The 17,585-nt window shown below is 44.0% G+C and overlaps 1 protein-coding gene across 1 annotated transcript in view; it reads right to left on the reverse strand.

The window, feature by feature from the left end:
* Positions 1 to 958: 958 nt before the first annotated feature.
* The window catches only part of FBXW8 (F-box and WD repeat domain containing 8), a 112,984-nt gene continuing 96,357 nt past the window's right edge, over positions 959 to 17,585 (reverse strand). Inside the window, exons 8-11 of the mRNA XM_001374789.3 lie at positions 13,878 to 14,005; positions 5,848 to 6,021; positions 3,168 to 3,284; positions 959 to 2,499 (exon numbers count right to left, since the gene is read on the reverse strand). Coding sequence (XP_001374826.1) covers positions 2,355 to 2,499; positions 3,168 to 3,284; positions 5,848 to 6,021; positions 13,878 to 14,005 — 564 coding nt within the window. The 3' untranslated portion in view covers positions 959 to 2,354. The remainder of the gene's footprint in view (positions 2,500 to 3,167; positions 3,285 to 5,847; positions 6,022 to 13,877; positions 14,006 to 17,585) is intronic.

Genomic DNA, 17,585 nt, shown 5'->3' on the forward strand with positions numbered 1-17,585 from the left:
CAGAAAGGGCAAGAGTTCCCATTCCAAGGGACCTGTCCAGTCCAGTCGTCCGAGGGAGGCTTCTCCCTGGAAATGGCAGTGAAACCGAGGACTCTGCCACGTTAGCTTCTGAAAATAATTCAGATTCATGGGAATTATTTGCAGAAAAAGGACCTCGGAGATAGCAGGATCACAGCATCAGAGCTGCAAAGGGCCTTAGGAGCCGTCCCCTCCGAATTCTTCATTTTACAGACAAGGAGACTGAGGCTGAGGAGAGTCACTGGACTGGCCCAAAGTCCCAAAGGCAGTAAACGTACGCAGGACACTCAAGTGTAACCGTTCTGACCCCAGTCAGGCCTTTCCACCCTATGAATGTTGTCTCTCAAAAAACAAACCCCAAACTCCAACCTGTGTCCCATTAGCCCTGGTAAATCTTCCCTGAGAGACTGCCTATGTTTATAGCCCTCTATAACTAAATACTGCATGTGGCAAAAATCCTTCCATTAGGGGCTGGAGAATAACCATGAAAAATTAAGTTTTAATGAGCAAAACGGCTTGATATTTTTAGCAGCCAGAATACAAAAGAGCCGAGCTCGTCAGAATGAAGATTTTTAGAAGGATAAACATCAGAAAGCAGAGGTAATGTCTGCCAACAACTAAGTTTTAGGAGCTTCCTGGGGGTCAGTAAGAGATAGGAGGGGAGGAAGGCCTGAAGATGAGGGCCGAATGGGAAGCAGAGCCAGGATTTCCAAACCAAGAGGGCAAATGCTGAATTATGGAGGAGATGATCCAGTGATTGTCAGCAAAGAACAGAATGGCTTCTTCCCTGCTGGGAAAGTTTATGACTGAAAACCTGGCAGAGGTCAGACATCTGAAGCACACAATTCTGGCCTGCCGCATCTATTCATCTAGAACTCCATCTTGAAGCCAGTGGTGTCTAGTTGCAATCGATTTTAAAAAATGGAAGCTGTATCAGAGATCAAAATTGGTAGAAAAATTTATTATTTCAGCCCATATTGAGTCATTAATAGTACTGTTGCTGGTAGAGGGTGAAACATTGTCTTGGAACTCCAGGGTTCAGTTTCAATTTTTAGTAAAACTCTCCTCTAGCCCCTGATTTAATACAGATTCTACCTAATTTCATTCAAGCCAGTGGCTGCCTTACTCATCTGCATAGCTACATCCATGATGAAATGCAGACTCATGCCACAGGGGCCTGCTTTTTAAAAGCAGACACTATTCTGCCCAGTGGTCCATTTGCAGTTCTCGTTAAGACAATGCACGAGAGCAGAACAGTGGCAGAAGTAAGGTGCAATTAAAGGAAGATCACTTGGGGATCAAGCCAACCCCTGACCAACAGGGTAAATACTTCTCCAACAACCCAATACTTAAGGTGGCTGATGCTGATGGTGGTAGAATCTTTGGGATGAAAGTAACTCAGAGAAATCTACCTCAAAAAAGGAAGGCAGTTCTGAAAGAAAACAAAGCTGCTGCCTCGGGAAGGGGGGAGTGGGCCCCAGTCCTCAGCTGTGCTATCTCTGTCCCCATCCACTCTCTTTTTCCCTCCCTCTCTCCCCTGCTCTCAATCTCCTTCTCTCTGTCTCTCTCCCTCTCTCTCTCCCTGTCTGTCTCTCTGTCTCTCCATTCTCTCTATCTGTCTGTCTCTGTCTGTCTGTCTCTCTCTCCCCAAACAAACATCTCCAGAGACATCTGAAAAATCAAAAGGTCTTCATGAGCGAAAAATGACTGCTTTCAGGATAAAAACTATCCTGAATGTATAAGACCTCTTACAACACAGGAAACCCAAGGCCTTCCTTGACCAAAACAGATAAGCTATTCCATTGTGCAGCTGCTTATTTTACGAAGAAAAATTAATCTAAAGCATGAAACAGTTTAGTTGAAGATTTAGTATTTTTAAAAGGTTATTGTATTGATACATTCTTTATTCTGAATAAAACTGGGCCAGTCCTGGGAGCCAATCCCCCCAGAGCTCCTGGCTTAGGCTGGAGGCCATAATACAGAGAGCTAAAATAATGGATGTTCTGGAACGGATCCAAAAGCTTAGTGTATCAATTATTCCTTTCTATGGTCCAGTTTTCTTTTTATTAGGCCCACACATTTCTGGAGCCTGACTTCTTCCTGCACCTCAGCAGTCTTTTATAATGCCACTACCAGACTCATTCAGCCGAGAAGAGCCCAGGATTGAAAGGGTTTTCTTTCCCTCCCACATCAACTCTCTTGTCCTCTGATAACTAGGGAGATGGTGCCAGGGGTCAGTTTGGCAGAGCCTGAGGTTTCTGCAGGTTTTAACACCTCAACAAGGAGTCCCTCTAAGTTCTTCCCATTCTCTCCATTCTACGTGAAGAGATCATTCCCTAAATGTTGTCATAAGGAACAGCCAGGCCGATGTTATAGTTGTAACCAGCCACTTCATCATAGGATGAGCGGCAAATTGGAAGAATGCTTTCAAGAGCCAACTGGTCCATGGAAAACTCATAGGCATAGATGATTCCTCGATGCCTGGAAAAGACATGGGAGAAATGTGAGGAAAAAGCATTAATGCCAAGAAAGAACAAGATGACTAATATCAGAACTCGAAAGAAGGATTTGGAAAAGGCATTATTAGTAACCAAGATAAATCATTGCTAACAGGATTCTGCCCAGTGTTATTACTCTGACCCCCATGTCTCTGAGAATTGATGGTGGATAGAAATACAAGGCTTCTTCCCAGTCTAGGCTGTTTCTGTAGACCCCTTTTAGGAGCCTGGGAGCATGTGTCTGTGTCATTATGAATTGATAAGCGAATGCACAGAACACAGGCCGAGAGATTAATTAATTGGGTAAAGTTTTCCCCCTCTATCTGCAATGTGAGGATATCACTTTCAGACAGATGGTTCCCATTCGGGTACCTGAACTTTTTTAGGGAGGTCCCAGCCTCCAGGGACTCCTTTGTGGTCCCTTCCCTCTGGATGTTCTCTACCAAGTAAAAATTCTCTGAGCTCTCAGAGAAGCCAGGCCTAGGGATGAAGCAGCTAGGCAGTGGCAGGGTCCAGCCTGCATTTGAACTCCAGTGTCTTCAGTCTAGAACCAATGACCTTTTCGCTACCCCATACTGGCTCCCAAATGTTTACCCCTCAAGAGTTCAAGCGAGCCAGCAAGGCCTACCCAGCCCAGGTTGGCCAACTGACCTTCGGTGAGCAGTCAAGTCATCATCCAGAATGCTGGCACCGCGGGGGCTCTTCTCATCGGGGATGTTGGCTGTGATTAGGCTGTGCGTATTAAACCAGATGTGACGGACAGGGTGTCTGCAATACCAAGGTTGGGAAGACAACTCTAAAATGAGGACAATCTCACACTTGGTCATCAACAGAGCACCACACAGCCTAGAGCTAACAGGAGCTTACCTCGTTCACTTTACAAATGAGGCAGGTTAAGCAATCGACCCAAGTTTGTACAACCTTTTTTGATAGCAGAGCCCATCAAAGACCTAAAAGCTAGGTTCCCTGACGGTAAGCATTTGATGGGAGTCTTACAAATCTTAGAATTCTTCAATAGAATGGGAAAGAAATGGATTTTTAGAATGTCTTGCAAAGGAAAGATGTTTGAATATTTAAAAAATTAAACTGAATGGTGTTGATGTGGAATGGTAAGGGTTTGCACTGCTATGGTAGCCCTGAGAGCAGGAACAAAGAGACGGCCATGAGAGACAGAAAAGAGGAAGAATCGACAGGCTGTAGCATCTTATTTGGGATGAGAGGTGAGAAGGAGAAATAAGATGACTCAGATTTGGGGCTCAGATGATAGAGAATCAAGAGGAGGAGCAGGAGGGCTAGCGGGTGTAGAGAAAGGATAATGAGCTTAGTAAACATGATGAGTCTGATGTATCAAAAAGGATGGTGGAAACGGGCTGCTTACAAGGGAGGTCAGCATATCAAGTGTTTAAAAAGACAGCCTTTGGAGGAAAGGAGGCAATAAGCAAAGCTGGGAAAGCAGATGAGCTCTCCCAGGAAGAAACCATAGCAATAGACAAGTAGAGAGCAGAGACCGAAACCTGATGGGAATAGCTCCTTGGTCACAGAATACGCTAAGATCTGTTGGATGACTGGGCATCCTTTTGTAAACTGGTCAGAAAAGCCAGGGCTGAAACAGTCACACAAAACAGACCCAAGCCACTGGCCTAAAACCGCGCTCCTCCCCAAATTACCCACTCCTAGCAGACTCTACTCTCATGAAGTTAAGGACAAAAGTTCTAATGTAGATCTTCTGATCTAATGTGGATCTGTGCATCAACTACGAACCCTTAAATCTAGTGAAATGAACCTAAGGATGCTTGGAATGGAGGCAAAGGAATCCAGGGAGCCCATTACGGCCAGCTGGTTGAGGAGCTCTTAATGGTACCAGTTTCCTGGTCAAAGGCTGGGGTAAGCTACTATTTCAGTGAACAGAGGGATTAGTCAAGGGGCTCGGGTTTCCATCACACCTTATCTATAAAATAAAGGCAGAACTGAACCAAGCAATATAAAACCCCTCCCTGATCCCCATCTCTGGTCCTGATTTTCCAAGGTTGGACATTTAGATGGCTTCTAGCACCACCTGGTGGAAAATCAGGGCATCACACAAGAAACTCCCCCAAAGGAAGTCCCTAAGGTGAGCCTCTGTGGAAAGAGCAAAGAGCAGGACGTGGTCTTGGCCTGATGTCTTGTGCATCTTGTGCGTGCTGAGAGCCTCTCTGCCCAGGACGTTAAGGCCCCCTCTGGCCTTCAGTTAGAAGACACAGGGCACGAGGAAACTGGCTGGGATTCCAGGGCTTTGAAGCTGCCCCGTGCAGCGCCTTAACCCATGAGCCAAAGTGTACTCCACGGGCCCTCTCTAGTCCCTGCAGGTTCCACGTGAAAGCAATGAAAGTCACCTGGGCTGCTAAAAGAGCATCAGACACTTTGGAGATGCCCCGTCCAGTCAGGCCGATGGAACACTCCGTGGGACGGGACGGGGGTATTTTTAGGCCGTAGGAATTTACTCCTGCCATGCTTATCCCCTTAGGACTTTACTCAAGCTCTATGAAGTTGCTTAAATCCTCAAAATGATTTCTATTCCCGGTGTAGACCATTACTTAGGAGGCTACTAAACACTTAGACTGAAGCCTGTAAGGATGTGTTGGAAATCCCAGCTTCCTCCTTGGTTCGCCAGTGAAAGAAATGCTTTTTTGGTTCAGACGGCATGTTTTCTGGGCTAATTCTACCCCAAACAACCTTATTCACTGGTTTCCAAGCAAAATTCTATGGAATGAATGTAAGATAACACACACCCATGTAATTATAACTACCTGAAGAGGCCATTGTCCGGCACCAGTTTAGCAGAAAGAGGCAGTCTGGTGTAGTGGGTAGGGTTGGCCTCCATGCCAGGAAAACCTGAGTTTAAGTCGTGCCTCGGCCACAATGTGGTTGAGGGGTCCTGGGTAAGAGACTTCCTTAACCTGTCAGGGCTCTGGGCAGTCCTCTAAGACCTTAAATGGCAGAGGAGGGAGACAGAGATGCCCTTCACTGAAGGGATGGACAGAGATCGCAGCAAGGAATGACCATCCAGTCTCTCTTGCCTCCTCCAGGGGAGCCCATGAAGACTGGGCCGAGGAGGTGAGCCACCATTTCCTTACTAGGAAACTTGCTCTCAGAACAAGCCGGAGACATCTGAGATAAAAGCTTCTGTTTCCTCCGACATTTCAGAGGGATCCTGAAGGAATGAATGTATTTTTAACTCACTTGGAACTAGTGGTGTTTGAGGAAAAAGGGATCCAAATCTTATCTGTGCTGCACAGAATTCTCAGCTCCTCTGCCTACAACAGCAATAAAATCACCTAAAAAATTAAATTACCTGGCATGCATTTCCCATAGCTTGTTGCCCATCCGTTGGTCCCAGACACAAACCAGGCCTTCCTCGCCTCCACTTACGATTTTCCAGTCATCCATTTGGACGGCAGAAACGCCCAACTGGTGAGCATAGAGGGAACATGAGGCACTGTTGTTGCGCAGATCATACACCCTCACCCTGAAGAGAGAGATGACAACACAGAAAGGCAACTGTCATTCTGCCACTGTAGGGCTTAAAAATGATAGAATTACATCACGTATAGACACTTAGAGAAAGGAGATGAAGGAATCTTCCATAAAAACATGGCCAGACTAGCACATCTCCCCTGCCTAGGTAGTGTGGTCTAATGTGCAGAAATCCCCTGGCCCAAGAGCTTGAGAAGCTTCTTTCTTTCCTTCCTTCCTTCCCTCCTTCCTTCCTTCCTCCCTCCCTCCTTCCTTCCTTCCCTCTGACTCTCCCTCCCTTCCTTCCTTCCCTCCTTCCTTCCTTCCTCCCTCCCTCCTTCCTTCCCTCTGACTCTCCCTCCCTTCCTTCCTTCCTTCCTTCTTTCCTCCCTCCCTCCTTCCTTCCCTCCCTCCCTCCCTCCCTCCCCCCTTCCTTCCCTCCCTCCCTCCCTCCCTCCCTCCTTCCTTCCTTCCTTCCTTCCTTCCTTCCTTCCTTCCTTTCTTCCTTCCTTCCTTCCTTCCTTCCTTCCTTCCCTCCCTCCCTCCTTCCCTCCCTCCCTCCTTCCCTCCCTCCCTCCCTCCTTCCCTCCTTCCTTCCTTCCTTCCTTCCTTCCTTCCTTCCTTCCTTCCTTCCTTCCTTCCTTCCTTCCTTCCTTCCTTCCTTCCTTCCTTCCTTCCTTCCTTCCTTCCTTCCTTCCTTCCTTCCTTCCTTCCTTCCCTCTCCCTTCCTGTCACCTCCCTGGGATTAACCACACCTGCCCCTAGTTGGGCCTGACTGGGATTGGGAAGGAGAACCAATTACTTGGTGACACATGAGTAACTAGCAGACTAGACTAGCTTGTGTACAAAAAGCCAAGGCAGAAGTCAATGACCCTGAATGAGCCAGGACGACTGTTGGGCTGGGACCACACTCTGTCAGGCACAGGAAGCACCAGGCCCATAGATCGAATGTAGCACCTCCCATCATTCCATATGTGAAGGTCAGATTCCTGCTGCAGAAATGCACGCAAACAAAGCTTTCAGCTAACAAAGAGGCACAGAGTGGGCATGAGAGGAAAGCAAAGAGAAGAAAGAGAAGCAGGAAGACATCAGCATCTCAGGTGCACAAGAAAGTACACAGAAAACACAGAGATGTCCACAGAGGACCACAAGCACCAGCCATTTTGTTATGACCACTTTTAATTTTGTACATCCTTCTTTCTTTAAAACGAGAATAATAATACCACAATAAAATGGTGCAGTGGTTAGAGTGCTGGGAATGGAGTAGGAAGACTCAAGTTCAAATACAGCCTCAGCCATTCCCTAGCTGTGTGACCATGGACAAGTCACTTAACCCTCTCTGCCTCAGTTTTCTCATCTATAAAATAAGCCGGAGAAGGAATGGCCAATCATGCCAGTGTCTCTGGTGAGAATATCCCAACTGCACTCACAAAGAGTCAGATATAACAGAAAACAGCTGAAGAATACCCACCTTCCCTTCTTAGAATCATAGCACCTATAAGCTGGCAGATTTGTTATAAGAAGCAAATGCTATAATGCAAGTAAAGCTCTCTGTAAACTCAAAAGCAGTTATTCAATGTCTGTTGTGGTGGTTGTTAATGGAGCAGTTTTCCCTGTCATATAACGCAATGAAGAGTTCGCGTATCCAGTCAGGGGTTTGGGAGGGGCCAAGATGAGGGCGCCGGGCCCCGTGAAAGGTCAGCTCTCAATGGGAATTACAGAAATTTATAGAAATCTAGGACTGGATTGTTTGGGTCAGAGCAAAATTTCAAGATAGATTGATCAATAGCTGATAGATTGTAATAGATAATGATAGAGTGGGTGGTAATAGATAATAATAGATAGTAATCGATGGATGATAATGATAGATAGGTAGGTAGATAGAGGATAGATAGACAGACAGACATGGTCTAACTAGAGAGCTGGTCTAAAATCCTGAAAAAGAAAGGAAAGAAAAGTGAAGAATTAAGTCCCTTTAAGTGCATTTTTGGTGAACAAAGGTCTGACTGCCTTAGTGGCTCCCACACAGACCCACTCTGCTGGGGGGCAAGGTTCCCTAATTTAGAGTTGGCTGGTAGGGAGATAAAGGCAAGCACAATTCCATCTACAAGTTCAGAGTTTGCCATCTGTTTTCCTCTTGAATTTGGATAGCAGCACGGATGACCCCAAATAAAACAAACAAATAAAACAAGAAATACCATTACTGGGTTTCAGATTAATAAAAACAAGGGGACACCCCCCCCCAAGTTCCCAGGGAAATAAGTTGCTTGGAAAACAAACCATTTCTGATTCCAAGAGGAAAAGTTGTGGCTTCTTTCTGATGGACAGAACTGAGGACACGAACAAGCTTATGTTAACTCAGTCAACTTGATATTCATCTCAGGTGAACATAATCACCAGCTTTAAATCTGTGACAAGTAGGTAAAGCCTATACTTCAGCATTAAATCAATACACTCTGTGGACTGAGATCCAGTAACACAGCCAATGGACACACAAATATGCCAAAAGGATACAGTCCAGAGGCAAAAAAGAAGCTGAGGGAGATATCACAAACACATATCTAGCTCCCATTTCATCAATGTAGTATGCTGAAAAGAAAAAATAATTGGTCCAAAAGCTATAATTGTGTTATGTTTAATATTCATGGTCTAGCTATAGTACTGTTCCAAAGCTCCCCCTCCCAGCCCCTCTCTAATGAAAATCACTCCATAGGAGCCTGGTCTATTCCGCCAATTAAAACAAAAGACACTAGCACCATCCAAAGACTCCAACCGAGTTGCATCCATCTGATGGGCAGGAAAACGTGCTGGAACTGGGATGGAGGCACGCTCTGGGTGGGTCTCTCATCCCAGCTCTGAATAACTTATTCTGCCCCTTACAGATGGAGTCAGCAGAGCATTTAGCTTGCCGCCTCCCGCACCCTCTGAGAGAAGGTCATGCCATGAGCACACCACAACATAACATTAACAGGGCAAGATGGAAGCTCACAGATTCTTTAATTGGAGATGACAACTTGGGGCTTTCTTCCCATTGGTTTGGCTTGGAAAGTCCCATCTGACAATAAGGGTTCATTGTATTCAATAGAATAGCTGGCGACAAACCGAAAGCCCATTCAGACTGGCTCGGGCGGTTTATTAATGACCTGACCTTCAGCTATGTTTCTATCCAAAAAAGCATCCAGGAGAGAGGGGGAGATGAAGTAGCGAGGCATTCAAATTTAGCCTTTCAAAACAAAAGATTCTCCCCACCCCAAATCCCCACCACATACACAGCAGGGATGAATGCATGATTTAGTTTGGTTTTAGTGACAATAAGTGGTTATAGCAATTTATTCTGCTGTATAAAGAGAGGTGGAAAACCCTTCCCCCCTCATAATTTATTCTGTTTAAATATAACAACTAAAAAAGACACTGACAGCATTTTAAAGAAGCACTGGCCAATTTAATTTAGATAGGCTAAGACCAGGATCTTTGTTAATCTTTTTAAACCTTCTACATCAAACAAACTTTCAGCAAATGTTTGCTCTTATTAGTGACATCAATTCAATAAAGTTATTAAGCATCTACTATGTAGAAGCCTCAGTGCCAGGGGCTGGATAAAAACTTCATATCTAATAGTGTTTAAGGGGTATAGATAACCTAAAAAGGAAATACTAAAAACCTATTTCAATAAGCTAAAGAGTTATTCCTAAAATCCAACAAGGCAGGTTTTCATTAAAGTTCATTTGAATGGAATACTTCTTCTGAATGCTATAGTTGCCATGTCTTTCGCAGGTCCCACTAACACAGAGACCTACGACTATTAGAATCCAATAGGACAATAGAATCCAATTTCATAAGAGATGTCCTTCGGTTCAAGTTTACTGAGAAACAACAAGATAGCTTAAAGAGAAATGACTGTCAGGTAGAGAACGGCGGCTCTCTCGATGTTGCCAAGGCAACCTGTGCCCCCCCCCCCAGGGGGCTCCAATCACCACCTCCTACTTCTGTGGTGGGCACTCCACTGATAACCTTCCTCCAACTATAACTCTGACTTCATCTGAGATATTACAAACATGAAGACTGTTTTGGAAATACAGAAAGGGCTGGAAGGAACCTCATGAGACCCAGCTCTGTTCTCCATCATCCCTACTTTAAAGAGGGGCTGGCTTCTGATATCTTCCAAGGAGCCTGTGTGAGAGGCTCAGAAACGTGAGCATTCTGAGATTCTTCCTATCTCAAGGCTAACTGAATTCACTCTTGTCACATCTACTCTCTCTTGCCCTAATCTCAGTGGGAAAAGACAAAAGATACTGTTAGACAAAAGAGACCAGGTTGTGTTTTGATTTAATGGAGCCGTGCAGAATCCCCATCAGGTCCCTCTGCCCAGCTCTGGGCTCTGGGCCACCCAGCTCCACCAGCCAATGAGGACCAGAGCTGGCAAAGCCCCATCTAAGGTGCTCCCTGATGACTCTTCTACCATCAGGCCTCTTCTACATATGGGGTTGCCCCCCTGCTTTTCTAGAGATTAATTTAATCATTAATTAGGAGTTACAAAAAGCAGCTTGATAGAGGAGGAAAAGGATACTGGACTTGGATTTGGGATTCAAGAAGCTGGGGGGTTCTAAACTGGACTCTGATGATAACTGGCAAGTCATTTCATCTCAGAGCCTCCGTTTCCTCACATGTAAGATCGACTGAAGAATCCTCACATTACTACTTCATAGAGTTTTTGCAAGGAACCAATGAACAGTAGAGCTCTAAGGGAAATGTGAGCTCTTCAAAAAAACATAACATGTAAGAGGTGGCATGGAATGGAGTCTTGCTCTGAGTTCTGGATCTTGACACCTTGGATCCTCACTGACCTTTGATGAGGAACAAGTGACTTAAACTCTAACAAACTTATTCTCCTCTCCTGAGAAATGTAGAGAAAAATCTGCACCAGATGGCTGAGAAGGAAAATGCTCTGAAAGCCCGGTGGTTTTTTGTTTTTGTTTTTAATTTCCAAGCCTTACATTCCCAGAAAAGGTCCTCCCTTACTTCAATGTTGATGTTTACTCAAAATGAATTATTTTTTTTTATAAGAAAACATTTTTCTACATTTGGTCTTGCAAATGTTACTTGCAAAGTACAATTATGGTCCAACAGAGACTCATTTTTTCACATTAAAAAAGTCATTTCAGGTTTTTAGATGTTACCTGAGGAAATCCTTCCTAAGAACACTGAACTTTCCCCTCTTTTTGAAACAAAACATCAGCTCCTCGAGTAGTACTAAATTTTTGGTGTTAATTTTGTATCCCCAGCATTTGGAACCCACAAGCTTGATAGGTGTGAGTGTATCAGGATCAAATGGGGTAATATATGTCAAGCACTTTGCAAAACTTAAAGTGTTATATAAATATGTGTGTGTACACTTATGACAGCTATATTGGGGTAGCTGGTGGTATATAGGGGAGGGTGCTACACCTGAAAGTCAGGAAGACCTGAGTTCAAATCCAGCCTCTGATATGCCTACCTATGAGAGCCTGAGCAAGTCACTTCACCTCTGCTTACCTCAGTTTCCTCACTTTCAAAATAGGGAAAATAATAGCTAGCATCTACCTCCCAAGATTGTTGTAAGGATCAAATGAGATAGTTTTATGTAAAGGGCTTAGCACGATGTCCAGCACATAGGAGGTGCTATGGAAACATTACTACTATCATTATTAGGCTTATTATGACATCTACTCAATAGATATCACCTTAGTTATTTTCATTGAGTTGTTTGTTGTTTTTTTTTTTCAGAATACATTCACTTTTTCCCCCTAGCACCAAGACATCAGGATGTCTCAGTCCTTACCTATCCCTCCATCCATATATAATTGTGACTGGCTAAAAGCTTCTTTTTTTTTTCAGTGTCTCAAATAAAACTTTAATAAAAGTAGCTACTTTGATTCCAGCAAGTAGGAATGCTCATCTACACCTCCTCAGTGATGCACCAGCATCAGCATTTCTCTGGGAGCCCCCTGTGGGATCAGACGCTGCTGTCTCTTGGGCCCCATAAAAACAATCACGACTTTGCTATTCTCACCTGTGGAGAGATTTAAACATGTGGATGTCAGGTACATCATCTCCTATTAAAACAGGCTTAACACGGCTGATGATTAGGTCAGATTTTAGACTCCAGAGTGACAAGAGTGCGCTTTTACACACCACATTTGGCTCCTGGTTAGGGATGGGGCACCTAATTAGGGATCCCTGCTCTGGGAGAAAAGTCTCCTCCACTGAGTATCTATAGGCCTCCCAGTTGACAATCCAATGTGCATCTGCTAATGGTATTACAACTTGGCTCCAAACTATTCCTCTGGTCCCTAATTGGGCCTGTGTATGCAAAGACCGGGGGGCTCTTTTCTGCTCTGCTGTTTGGTTTCCTGTGAATCTTGCTGCGACTGAACACCCAAATGCTCATGTTGTAAACAAACTCTGCACGAATAAATCTATAATCCCAAAGCTTTTCATTTGGACATCGCGAGTAGCCTTCTGCATTGACTCTCCTAGAAAATGAGCTGCTGCCAAGTCCCAGTGGGAAGAAGGGTATCAGATAAGCTTGTGTTCTTTGTATCCCTTGCACAAACCAACACCGAGCTCGCTTTGGTAACACTAATACATGAGATTAAAACTAGAAATTGATTTGTTTGGTTTGCTCGGCCGCATGGGGAGGCCACTCATCAAACCTGGCTTTGTAAGAGAAAAAGAGCCTTGCCCGTTTGCCGGATGATCGGGTTACCCTTATCGAAACATCAGCTGTCTTCAGACGACTAAGAAAAATGATCGAGTATTTTCCTTACCAACAAAGTACGCAGTGTGCTTGTATTATCTTTGCCCTGAAAAATGGGGAGGGGCTGGGAAGGGGGTGCTGAAAACATTGTTTGATAAAATAATTATTTTTGCAAGCTGCTGCACTGGCGGGACAGAGGTCTGGGATTTGGCAAGAGAAAGTATCCGCCCCACAATCTGATACCCACCACCGAACCAGACCACCACCTGCAGCCTGGTGCCGAGCACTGGGAGAAGGAGGGGTGCCATTAGACACTGGCCCCTCGCCATTCCCTATCTCTTTGGGGCACTGGATCAGACACTGCAGATAACTAGCCAAAAAAAACAAAAAAGGGGGGAAAAAAGAAAACCTAAAAATTGGATTCAGAGGGTCTTTTCAAACACTTTAATCCTTCCATGCTGATGGTTCCCGGTGTGCCCATTGCTGGCAACAGACACTGTACAGGGAAAACCTGACTCCCTAAGCCAACGAGTTAAAGGGAAGGCCGCTAATCAGCTAAATAGAACCTGGAACTTGTTCATATAAAGTCCGTCTTTCTCTCTTTCTCTCTCTCTTTTGGTCACTGGAGGGACACCATGGTGTTCTGAAATACACTCCTGACATCATTTGGCAAACAAACTCATTTCACTGAACATGATTCATCCCTTAGGTTATTGTTTTTAATATCAGAAAGTGAGCTTTTAAATGCCAGACAAATTTTGCAGCAGGGGGAAAAATATTCCAAGTGGTCTCTCCGGACCCTCCACCAACTGCGTCCACCAAATGGCTTAAAAGAAAATCTTCCCATGATGCTCTCAGAAAGAAAGCAGAGGGGCAGCGCTATCCAACGATTACCTAATACCCAGCTCTCCAAGCTCATGAGACAGTGTTTACAACATGAGGCTAAACTCAGGGTGGCTCTAGCTGCGGGCTGGAGAAGCAGAAGCAGAGAGAGGAGGAGGAGGATGACAAGGACAAGGAGGATGAGGATGGGGACGAGGAGGACTAGGAGGAGGAGGAGGAGGTGGTAGAGCAAGAACCCTTTAGGTAGGGGCCATTCATTCTAAAGAGTGCCGAGGCTGGTTCCAACATACCTCCTGTCCTTATTGCCTGTGACCAGCAGGTGTGGGGGACTGTTCCGGAGGTTGACGCATGTGAAGTCACCCAGAGAGCTGCCCAGAGTGGCCAGGCACTGACTCGTCTGCAGGCTGTACAGTAGTATCTGTCAGGAAAGAAGAAGAGCATGGGCACACATGGATCCAACGATCCCAGGACCAGGCTTCCACCAAATGCCTTTTGCTTCAAGATAAATGAGGGCAAGCTCCTAAGCCCCCGGCCCAGATTAAAGACATCTCCCGACCTTCTCCAGGATAATGAGGTTATGGGAACTCTGCAAACTGGAGGACAAATACTCTTGATGACGAATAACACATTCATTGCAAGCGGTCCAAGAAGACAAAAATGCTGAAGGGGGAGAAAGCAGGATTGTGCTTGCTCCTTGATTCTTGGAAAGGTCATGCAGAAATCTGTAACTGCAAAAGTCATCAGCTTTCTCTGAAATGGACCCAAAAGGGGAAAATGCATAAAGGATTTTGGGTAGTGGAAGCTGAGCTCTACTTAGAAACACAAACAAGGATGACTAAGAATAAAAGCAAGGAAAAGTAGTACAGATAGTCTTTGAACAGAAGGGGAAGAAGATCAGAGGATTCAGAGCTGGAAGAGTCCTTCAGAGCATCTGGATTTGCAGGCTAGCGCTTCAGTTTGTTATCCTGGCTCTGTCACTTATCATTAATCTCTCTGGGCCTCAACTTCATCAACAAAATGAAGCAGTTGGCCTTGATGGCCTCCAATGTCCCTTCCTGCTCTAAAACTTATGAGCCCAACACTCAGCCCATTCTCCTGATTTAAACACGAGGAAACTGAAGATCAGACATTAATGTAATTTGGCCAAGGTCACACAGACAGGGAAAGGGAATAAGCATTTATGTAACCTTATTATGTGTCAGGCACTGTGCTAAGTGATTGACTTCAACAACCCTGGACGGTAAAGGCTATTATTTTCACCCCCATTTTACAGATGAGAGCACCAAGGCACAAAGAGATTATTAAATATCTTGCCCTGAACTGCAGACAGTCAGGAACTGAGGTCAGATTTTCGAGCTGCCAAGTAATTCTTTTATTCCTTTAACAAATATTTACTAAGTGTTCAAAGAATAGTACCAAATGTGATGAGGAATACAAAGAGGATCTCTGGGCTTCCAGGACTTTACAGTCTTGTAAAGGTGTATATAGATATTCGAGGATGTATTATAACAGGCAAGCTGCATACCAAGGATTGTAATATAAGATTTTTTTTTTAAAGTTAAAGGAATTCTGAGTCAGGGAGTCTTTGTGAAGGCTTAAGAAAGTCACAAGGAGCAACTAGGTGGTCAGTACATAAATAGTCAGGCCTGGAGAGAGGGGATCCTGAGTTCAAATCTGTTCTCAGGCACGTCCTAGCTGTGTGACCTTGGGCAAGTCACTTAACCTTAATTACTTAGCCCTTAGGACTCTTCTGCTATGGAAGGATATTTAGTGTTGACTCTAAGATGGGGAAGGTAAGGGAAGAAAAAGAAAAAAGGAGGGAAGAATGGAGGGAGGAAGGAAGGAAGGAAGGAAGGAAGGAAGGAAGGAAGGAAGGAAGGAAGGAAGGAAGGAAGGAAGGAAGGAAGGAAGGAAGGAAGGAAGGAAGGAAGGAAGGAAGGAAGGAAGGAAGGAAGGAAGGAAGGAAGGAAGGAAGGAAGGAAGGAAGGAAGGAAGGAAGGAAGGAAGGAAGGAAGGAAGGAAGGAAGGAAGGAAGGAAGGAAGGAAGGAAGGAAGGAAGGAAGGAAGGAAGGAAGGAAGGAAGGAAGGAAGGAAGGAAGGAAGGAAGGAAGGAAGGAAGGAAGGAAGGAACATTTGATCTATGTCTTAAACTATGGGTAGGAATAAGACAAGCAGAGCTGAGGTGAGAAGGGGGCACTCTTTCAGAAGAAGGGGCAAAAATGAACAAAGGACCCTTGAGGTAGGAAACAAAAAATTATGTTCAAGGAATATAAATATATTAAAAGGTCTGAATTACATTAAGCAATATGGTGGGGGGAAATGGTCACAATTTTAAAACATTTATTTTATAAACTGTTTTATGTGATTAGGCTTCTTAAAATCTATATGAGATTACTTACTACTTAAACAGTGTTGGGGAATTGGGAGCACAGGGAGGGAGAGAATATGAGACTCAATATTCTTTGAAAAATTTTAGAAATTTTTTACACATAATTTGGAAAAATAAATTAAAAAAATTTTAATTACTCAATAAAATTTATTTCCAAATATTCACCATGAGATTCAGATCCTGTAAAAGACCCCAGAAGTGCTTCTGGAAGTGAGGGGAACACCTACAGCAATTATTTAGTATTATGTTCTCTAAATCTCTGTAAGAGAAGCCAGGCAGCTCAGAAGTTACAGCATAAGGCTTGGAGACAGGAGGACCTGACTTTAAATCTGCCCTCTGACAATTACTAAGTGGGTGACTCTGGGAAAGTCATTTCACTATTTGCCTCAGTTTCCTCATCTGTGAAAGAAATGGCCAACTTCTCCAGTATCTCTTTCAAGAAAACTCTAGACACAACTGAAAAATAACATAATCTTCATAGTTAGGGTTCACAGCATCAGGACTGAATTTTAGGGAGAGGCCTACAACTCTCCACTCCAACCCCAGGGAGATGAAGCTCCAAGGTAAAATCACCCAAGTAGAAAATAAAAAAAGTGCTTTTAAAATATTACTCCTATGGACTAAACATCTCCCATTCACCCCCTCGATGAGCTTTCATCTATTGTTTAGAAGCACTGGACCTATTAGCTATCCAGAATATGAAAAAATAAAACAGTTTATCAGATACAATATCCCATCATCCTAAAACATTTTTATTCCGTCCTTCTGAAAAAAGAAAACACACACAAACAAATCTAGCATCTTTCAGTTAGTCTTTAATTAACAGCTATGGTAAATATAATCTTGGGATCCTGATCATTTGTTGACTTATTAAATATTGTAGAAAACACTTGGCTACATACTAACTGTTAGGGAAGGTTAGTGTAAGAGAGGAAACTTAGACTCAATCTTCCAGGCAGATTTAGTCTAAGTTTCCTCTCTTGAACCCCACTTGTTTTGTTCCTATGGCAGATTGGATCTAAGTTTCCTCTCTTACATTAGAAAGACAAATTGAAACTTTCCTTTGTTTTAGGAGTTTAACACTCCATCCATCAATGAAGGTGCAAGATTGGATGGCTATTGACTAAACTAAATAGATATACCTGGAGATCCTTCAAGAAGAGCTTACTGGTCTCTACTGGTAGCCTACATATTAAAAGAAATAAGCAGCAAATTCTACTAGATTTAACTCCTACCTGTGATGCTTATTCCCACAGGCAAATCACTTCCACTCCCTGAGCCTTAATTTCCTCATTTGCAAGATGGTGCTGAAGTTCCTAGTTCCAGCTCTAGTTCCAGGACCCATCATCATCCTAAAGCCAGATCTGAGAAATAACATTGAGCTGTTTTGAGCACTGTGGCTTGTAATGGCTTGTTAATTTTGGATTCAGTGGATCTGCACTCCTCTCATATCAACAGCCAACAGATCCAAACAAAATGGAATAATTCACCTTTCTCTCAAAAGAACTAGAAAACCAATTTAAAGGGCCCGCCCTTGGGTAGGACTTTGAATCAAAGTACTGGATTTTAATTCCTAGATTTACTTACCTTGGGATTTGAAGGATAATGT

Source organism: Monodelphis domestica, chromosome 3 (assembly GCF_027887165.1).
Source record: "Monodelphis domestica isolate mMonDom1 chromosome 3, mMonDom1.pri, whole genome shotgun sequence".
In the NCBI taxonomy this organism is placed as follows: Eukaryota; Metazoa; Chordata; class Mammalia; order Didelphimorphia; family Didelphidae; genus Monodelphis; species Monodelphis domestica.